Source organism: Chionomys nivalis, chromosome 1, assembly GCF_950005125.1.
Source record: "Chionomys nivalis chromosome 1, mChiNiv1.1, whole genome shotgun sequence".
Classification (NCBI taxonomy): Eukaryota; Metazoa; Chordata; class Mammalia; order Rodentia; family Cricetidae; genus Chionomys; species Chionomys nivalis.
In genome coordinates, this window is record NC_080086.1 from 121,295,992 (window position 1) to 121,303,934 (window position 7,943).

At 48.4% G+C, this 7,943-nt stretch overlaps 2 protein-coding genes across 2 annotated transcripts; both read left to right on the forward strand.

Annotated features, from left to right (window-relative positions):
• Window positions 1-1,655: 1,655 nt before the first annotated feature.
• Window positions 1,656-3,071, forward strand: LOC130884912 (ethanolamine-phosphate phospho-lyase-like). Its single transcript, XM_057786221.1, has one exon. The coding sequence runs from the start codon at window positions 1,692-1,694 to the stop codon at window positions 3,069-3,071; it is 1,380 nt and encodes a 459-aa protein (XP_057642204.1). The 5' UTR covers window positions 1,656-1,691.
• Window positions 3,072-3,569: 498 nt separating this feature from the next.
• Window positions 3,570-4,848, forward strand: LOC130877601 (60S ribosomal protein L3-like). Its single transcript, XM_057775042.1, has one exon. It carries the CDS (start codon window positions 3,585-3,587, stop codon window positions 4,794-4,796), a length of 1,212 nt encoding a protein of 403 aa, XP_057631025.1. The 5' UTR covers window positions 3,570-3,584; the 3' UTR covers window positions 4,797-4,848.
• Window positions 4,849-7,943: the final 3,095 nt, after the last annotated feature.

The window sequence follows — 7,943 nt, forward strand, 5'->3', positions numbered from 1 at the left end:
GTTCAGAACACCATGGTCAGACTATCCAGACCACATCACGTGAGCCGGTCTAATGAGTCTTCTGTAGTATATATCCATCCACAGGTCTGTCCTTCTGAAGAACCCTGACTATAACATCCTGCTTGGCAGATGGCCATCTTCTCGCTCTCGGCTCACACTGTCAGTGCACACCTCCCTGGTGGATATGGGGGTACATGTGTGTACGTGTTTACGTATGATGCACATGTGTGAGACCATCTATGTGTGTGTTTGTACGTGAGCACACATGTGGAGCCCCGAGGCTGATGTTTGGTATCTTCTCCAATCTCTACCATATATATGGAGGCAGGGTCTGTTGCTGTGCCGAGGGCTGATTGTTTAGGCTAGTCTGTCTGGCCAGCTTGAGGGGTTTAGCACAGGGGATGGAGACTCCTGTCTCTGCTTCCCATGCTGAGATTATGGTGGGCTGTTATGCCCTGTAGATTTTCCATGGGTTCTGCTGATCAGTCCTCACGCTTATACAGCAAGAGCTTTAGCCCCCGGGCCATGTCCACAGACCCCTGGTGTCTTTTTTTGGTGTCGGAATCTCCTCCTTGTACAAGTAGGTGGATCTGTGCACACTGATGAGGTCTTCAACTCCAAATTCTATCTTCAACTATAGTCCCATTCCAGAAAACGTCTGAGCACCTCAAATTCCCAGGGGTGAACTTCAGGAGAAACAGTTCCACTGAAGGCAGCAAAGGCGATCTGTCTGACTGCGGTGTGTGCACATTCGCCGGGGTTCATGAACTCCCAAACTGAGACCCTGACCCGGGAAAGAGCACAGGAGTGGGGAAGAAGGGTAATAATGAAAGCAGACATCCCACAAAATACAATCTCCGGCTTTCCAGAATTAGAACAAGACAAGTAATTTTGCAGTCTCGGCATTGATGTACTCTGACTCTCTCGTTTAGCAAGCATTCAGGGAACCCTCACAGGGCGCCAGCACTAGGAATGTAGAAGCTATTCAATGAAGGGTCTTATCCCTGGAGAAACTAAACAGAGTATCTACATCTGTGAGTTTGTAGCAGATGAACTTGGAAGCAGCAGGTGAGAATGTTTCCAGGAGGCTTGGATGCTCACAGACTCTCACATCTCTGCTGCAGTCCGCACAAGCTTGTCTAGTTCCTTCCTGACACCTAGCCACCCCCACCCTGCCTCCACTCCACCCGGGTCCGGATACAGGATCCTCCATTAGTTTACTGTATAAAGTCTAAACGTTCTAAATTGAGAGAAGTCTTTAAAGATCTTGCAACTAGAGCCAGCCCCAGGGAACCTGCAGGTATTTCAAGGCCTGCACTTGGGAAAGGCTGGACGGAAGAGTACCTGGCTCCAAATTAGAAACCGTAAAGTCCTGCCTGTCCAGGAGGTACTTCTAGAAGCCCCAACCTGAGCTTTCTGTGTCTCCCAGAGGCGGGGAAGCAGGTGGCTGGAGGTGCCGGCTGGTCCAACTCACACTCTCCTGAAGGCGGGTATCCAGCCTTGGGAAAAGAGCGCAGCGAGCGGGCTGGGGAGAACACGCCTCCATGCTCAACTCTACAACTGAACTCAGAAATCTTTTGAGTGATGGCTCCGAAAACAAACACATTCTGACAACCTCTGTTTAAAGTGAACTTTTCCCGTGTGTTTGGCCCTCTTGCAAAGTTTTCTTTGCTGCGGATCCCATCAAAATAATGCGAGCCCAGGGGCAGTACATGTTTGACGAGAAAGGCCAAAGGTACTTGGACTGCATCAACAACGTGGCTCACGTGGGACACTGCCACCCAGAAGTGGTCAAAGCCACGGCGAAACAGATGGAACTACTCAACATGAATTCTCGCTTCCTCCACGACAACATCGTGGAGTACGCCAAGCGCCTTTCAACCACCCTGCCGCAGACGCTCTCTGTTTGCTACTTTACAAATTCGGGATCCGAAGCCAATGACTTAGCCTTACGCCTGGCACGGCAGTTCCGAGGCCACCAGGATGTGATCACTCTTGACCGTGCTTACCATGGTCACCTGACATCGTTAATTGAGATCAGTCCCTATAAGTTTCAGAAGGGCAAAGATGTCAAGAAGGAATTTGTACATGTGGCACCAACGCCAGATACTTACAGAGAGGACCACGAAGACGCAGACACAGCCTATGCAGATGAAGTGAAGAAAATCATGGAAGAGGCTCAGAGCAGAGGAAGGAAGATTGCTGCCTTTATTGCTGAATCCATGCAGAGTTGCAGTGGACAAATTATTCCTCCAGCAGGCTCCTTCCAGAAAGTGGCTGAACATGTTCGCAGGGCAGGGGGCGTGTTTATCGCGGATGAAGTTCAAGTAGGCTTTGGCAGAGCTGGGAGGCATTTCTGGAGCTTCCAAACGCATGGCGAAGACTTCATTCCAGACATGGTCACCATGGGGAAACCTATGGGCAACGGTCACCCCATGGCCTGTGTGGTGACAACCAAAGAAATTGCAGAAACCTTCAGCAGCACCGGCGTAGAGTATTTCAATACATATGGAGGAAACCCAGTGTCTTGTGCTGTTGGGTTAGCTGTGCTGGACGTAATTGAGAGAGAAAACCTTCAGGGAAATGCTGTCCGAGTGGGGAATTACCTCACGGAGCTACTGGAAGCACAGAAAGCTAAGCACCCTTTGATAGGGGACATCAGAGGTGTTGGCCTTTTTATTGGCATTGATCTGGTGAAGGACCATGAGAAAAGGACGCCTGCAACAGCCGAAGCCCAGCACGTCATTTATAAAATGAAGGAGAAAGGGGTGCTTCTCAGTGCCTATGGCCCCCACAGGAATGTGCTCAAAATCAAGCCACCAATGTGCTTTACAGAAGAAGATGCAAAGTTCATGGTGGACCACCTGGATGGTATCTTAACAGTTTTAGAAGAAGTCACAGAAACCAAGAGTGACGGGGTGATCTCTGAGAATACAGTTTGCAGAACAAAGGAAGTCCACGCGGAACAGTCCAATCACGGCGCCACCGAGTCCAGGGAAAACCACAGCAGAAAGAGAAACGATGTATGCTCAGATCAGCGCACGCTGCTCAGCAAAAGACTCAAGACATGAAGGATGAACAGTAAACGGGAAATAAACATCCATGAATAAAGAGAGCGAGAGGATGCACTTCACCTCTTAGTCATCCTTAAACTAGAGTTTTCAGTCTGCCTAGTTTGTACATTAAAGGGTAGATTAGTAACAGCAATAAACAAAGTGCTAAACCATGTCAACATGAAAAACAAGAAAAAAAAAACCATAAAGTCGGGCTGCAATGGGCCCAAATCCTGATACTACTGTAGCTGCAAAGACAGGCAAAGGCTCCCAAGTCAGACCCCTCCAGAGTCCCGTCCTCTGGGGCCAATCGCACCTTTGGGAATCTGTTAGGATTTGGGGCTCCAAGGGAGGGGCTTCAAGCTCGAAAGGCTCGAGCACGCTCATCCAGAAGGCAAGGCTGCCATCTAGTGTTCAAATCTGGCCACACAGGCGCCAGCAAGCCGTCATGGCGCTGGACCCTCCCTGATTTCAGAATGGGCTTGTTTTTAAGAAATGACTAGCTCTATCGGCGGCGGCGTGTGACGAGAGATGTCTCACAGGAAATTCTCTGCTCCCAGACATGGGTCTTTGGGCTTCCTGCCTCGGAAGCGCAGCAGCAGGCATCGTGGGAAAGTGAAGAGCTTCCCCAAGGATGACCCATCCAAGCCTGTTCACCTCACAGCCTTTCTAGGCTACAAGGCTGGCATGACCCACATTGTCCGGGAGGTTGACAGACCAGGATCCAAGGTGAACAAGAAAGAAGTCGTGGAGGCTGTAACCATTGTGGAAACACCACCTATGGTAGTTGTGGGCATCGTGGGATATGTCGAAACCCCACGAGGTCTGCGCACCTTCAAGACAGTATTTGCTGAGCACATCAGTGATGAGTGTAAAAGGCGGTTCTACAAGAACTGGCACAAATCTAAGAAGAAAGCCTTCACCAAATACTGTAAGAAATGGCAGGATGACATGGGCAAGAAACAGCTGGAGAAGGACTTCAACAGCTTGAAGAAGTACTGCCAGGTCATCCGCATAATTGCCCACACTCAGATGTGTCTGCTTCCTCTGCGCCAGAAGAAGGCACACTTGATGGAGATCCAGCTAAATGGGGGCACTGTGGCTGAGAAGCTGGACTGGGCCCGGGAGAGACTGGAGCAGCAGGTTCCTGTGAACCAGGTGTTTGGGCAGGATGAGATGATTGATGTCATTGGAGTGACAAAAGGCAAAGGCTACAAAGGGGTGACCAGTCGTTGGCATACCAAGAAACTGCCTCGCAAGACCCATCGAGGGTTGCACAAGGTCGCCTGTATCGGCGCTTGGCACCCTGCCCGAGTGGCCTTCTCTGTGGCTCAGGCTGGGCAGAAGGGCTACCATCATCGGACAGAGATCAACAAGAAGATTTACAAGATTGGTCAGGGCTACCTTATCAAGGATGGCAAGCTGATCAAGAACAATGCATCTACCGGCTATGACCTTTCTGACAAGAGCATCAACCCACTGGGTGGCTTTGTCCATTACGGTGAGGTAACCAATGACTTCATCATGCTCAAAGGCTGTGTGGTGGGAACCAAGAAGCGAGTGCTCACACTCCGCAAGTCCTTGCTGGTGCAGACCAAACGGCAGGCTCTGGAGAAGATTGACCTGAAATTCATTGATACCACCTCCAAGTTTGGCCACGGTCGTTTCCAGACCATGGAGGAGAAGAAAGCATTCATGGGACCACTCAAGAAAGACCGCATTGCCAAGGAGGAAGGTGCTTAATGCCAGAATTTGCTTGACTGGTGTGGTTGGTCTCAATAAAAGCTTTTTCAGTGAAAAAAAAAAAAAAGAAATGACTAAAAGTCGTTCCAGACCTAACAGTTACTGATGGGAATACAAAGAAATAAAACCAATAAATATCCACAGATTCCTCCCCTAAGGCTTCTAACAATTTAAGATCAAATGATTACTTTGAGAGAAATAAACAAATCATAAACACATGCCCCATTTGTGTGTGTATGCCTCTTCACAGACATATAACTCTTGTTATTTTATTTTTAATGACGGATTCTATGGAATCTGACCGAAATGCATTGTTACACAGATTTGTACCTGTCTTCCCCTTAGAAATGAGCATTTCTGGTACCTTCCCTGTGCCTCCCCCATCTCTCTTCCGTTTTTTGAGATGGAGTTTCTCTGTGTGGACCCAGCTGTCCTGGAAGTCACCATGTGCAGACCAGGTTGGCCTCGAACTCACAGAAATCCGTTTGTCTCTGCCTCCAAGTGCTGGGACTAAAGGGGTTCGCACCCGGCACAAACCACACCTTGCTCCCACCCCCATACTGCCGTATGCCTGTCTTTTACGAGAAAGAATGGTTTGTTTGGTTAGCCAGCCAATTCATGGTCAGTTATTCACACAGTCCAGTATCCTCCCAAGATGTGTCTTTCAGAACCAAGTGGTAAGCCCAGAAAGTTGATGCTGGCTTCTGGGTCTCTTATGGAGCTTCTCCAGAGCTGCGGGGGGGGGGGGGGGGGGGGTTGGGTCATAGTAAGAGGGGCCCGGAGGCGCTTTCCCTGGTAGTCTTCCAAGAACACCTGCAGGCGGGAAGCAGGCCAGTGTTTATTCCTGAGCAACATATAGCATGAGGGCGCGCGGGGAGACAGGATAAAACACAGGGGCAGAGATACAGAAATCTGGTCCTTGGGCGAGCCTATAAGTGGTCTCTGCCTCAGGAAGAAAACCATGAGAGGTTTTGGCCAAGGCAGCCCCAGGCCAAGGCTGTCTTGAAGGTGGGGGGTGGTGAGAACAAGGAGACCCCCACTCCAAACTGGAGGCCGGACCTCAGTTCCCCAGCGTAAGGCCTCACTGGAGGCTTCTTTTTCCCAGAGGTAAAAGCAGATCACACTCTTAACATACCCACTGCCAGGGCTGGGGAGATGGCTCAGTGGTTAAGAGCCCTGTCCAAGACTGGGCAGTGGCGGTGCATGCCTTTAAACCTAGCACTCCAGAAGGAAGAGGAGGAGGAGGAGGAGGAGGAGGAGGAGGAGGAGGAGGAGGAGGAAGAAGAAGAAGAAGAAGAAGAAGAAGAAGAAGAAGAAGAAGAAGAAGAAGAAGAAGAAGAAGAAGAAGAAGAAGAAAGAAGAGAGAGCTGACTGCTCTTTCAGAGGATCCAGGTCCAATTCCTAGCTCTCATGGCAGCTCACAACTGTCTGTAACTCCAGTTCTGGGGGCCCAACACCCCTACAGACATACACACAGACAAAACACCAATACACATGAAATAAAAGTAAATAAATTGTTTTAAATATACCCACTGCCGGCGGCTGGAGAGATGGCTCAGAGGTTAAGAGCACTGCCTGCTCTTCCAAAGGTCCTGAGTTCAATTCCAAGCAACCACGTGGTGGCTTACAACCATCTGTAATGGGGTCTGGTGACCTCTTCTGGCCTGCAGGCATACACACAGACAAAATATTGTATGCATAATAAATAAATAAATAAATAAATAAATAAATAAATAAATAAATATTTTAAAAATATATATATATACCCACTGCCTTCCTCTTTGTCTGAGCACACAACTGCCTGTGCCTAGCTCCGGGAGATCAAATGCCATCTTCTGGCTTCCTTGGGCGCCAGCATGTATACATTCACATAAACACATACACACATGCATACACACAAACACACACACACACACATATATATATATAATTTTTTTACTCTCTTAAAAATACTTTGCAGGGGCTGTAGAGATGGCTCAGAAGTTAAGAGCACTGAGTGCTCTTCCAAAGGTCCTGAGTTCAATTCCCAGCAACCACATGGTGGTTCACAACCATCAGTAATGAGATCTGGTGTCATCTTCTGGCATGCAGATATATATGCCGGCAAAACACTGTATATATAATGAAAAAATACTTTGTAGTTTCCAAAATGAACCCAGAGATTTCTATGTGAGAATGTGAGAGACATTGAAAGGGCTGCTCCTTGACAACTCCAGTGACTGCCTATTATTTAAATTATTTTCATAATATCACATTTTGTTTATTTTTTAAGGATTTATTTAATTTCTGTCTTCAGGCCAGAAGAGGGCACCAGATCTCATTACAGATGGTTGTGAGCCACCATGTGGTTGCTGAGAATTAAACACAGCTCTTAACTGGTGAGCCATCTCTCCAGACCCATATTTTGTTTATTTTTTAAACACAATTTTTTTATTGATTCTTTGGGAGTCTCATATCATGCACCCCAATTCTGCTTACTCTCCAGTCCCCCATATCCTCCTCTCACCCCTGCAGCACCCCCAAACCAAGCCAAAACAAAGCAAAGCAAGCAAACAAACAAAAACAAGAACAAAACAACCCCCCCCCCAAAAAAACCTCTTCACTTTTCTGTCTTTCCCACCTCTCCAATACTTCATTCCTTCTGGCTGCACTGAGAGCCATGGTGTGTCACGCAGCACACCCTTTTGTCCAGTCAGCTTTACCAGCAAGATTCCAGGGCAGTGTGTCACTGATCTGGCTCGAGGCCTCTGGTTTCTGGTCCCCATCATCACCGGATCCTCACCGGAACTCCTCTGGAATATCCCACAGCCGCCCTGAGTCATGCAGCTCCTGCTACACAGGATCAGCCAGGGACTGCCTGTTAACTGGGTGAGATGCTTAGCATTGCCCATAAGATACATGCAAATACACACACCAACACAACTCCGAGGAGCAGATACACCTATGTGTTTGTAGACTAGTGGAAACACACTTTTTAAAAAGTCACACAAAAGGGTCAGAGATGCATGCATGAAGGCCTGGGTCCAGTTTCCAGTGTTCATAAACCAAGCTTGGTAGAGCATGCCTGTAATCTCAGTGTGGTGGAGACAGCAGGGTCAGAAGTTCAAGGTCATCCTCACAGAGCGTTGGAAGCAAGCCTGGCTACAT

What these genes read in the sequence shown, in the direction of transcription:
- LOC130877601 (XM_057775042.1), top strand. Translation starts at nt 3,585, where the DNA reads ATGTCTCACAGGAAATTCTCTGCTCCCAGACATGGGTCTTTGGGCTTC.
- LOC130884912 (XM_057786221.1), top strand. Translation starts at nt 1,692, where the DNA reads ATGCGAGCCCAGGGGCAGTACATGTTTGACGAGAAAGGCCAAAGGTAC.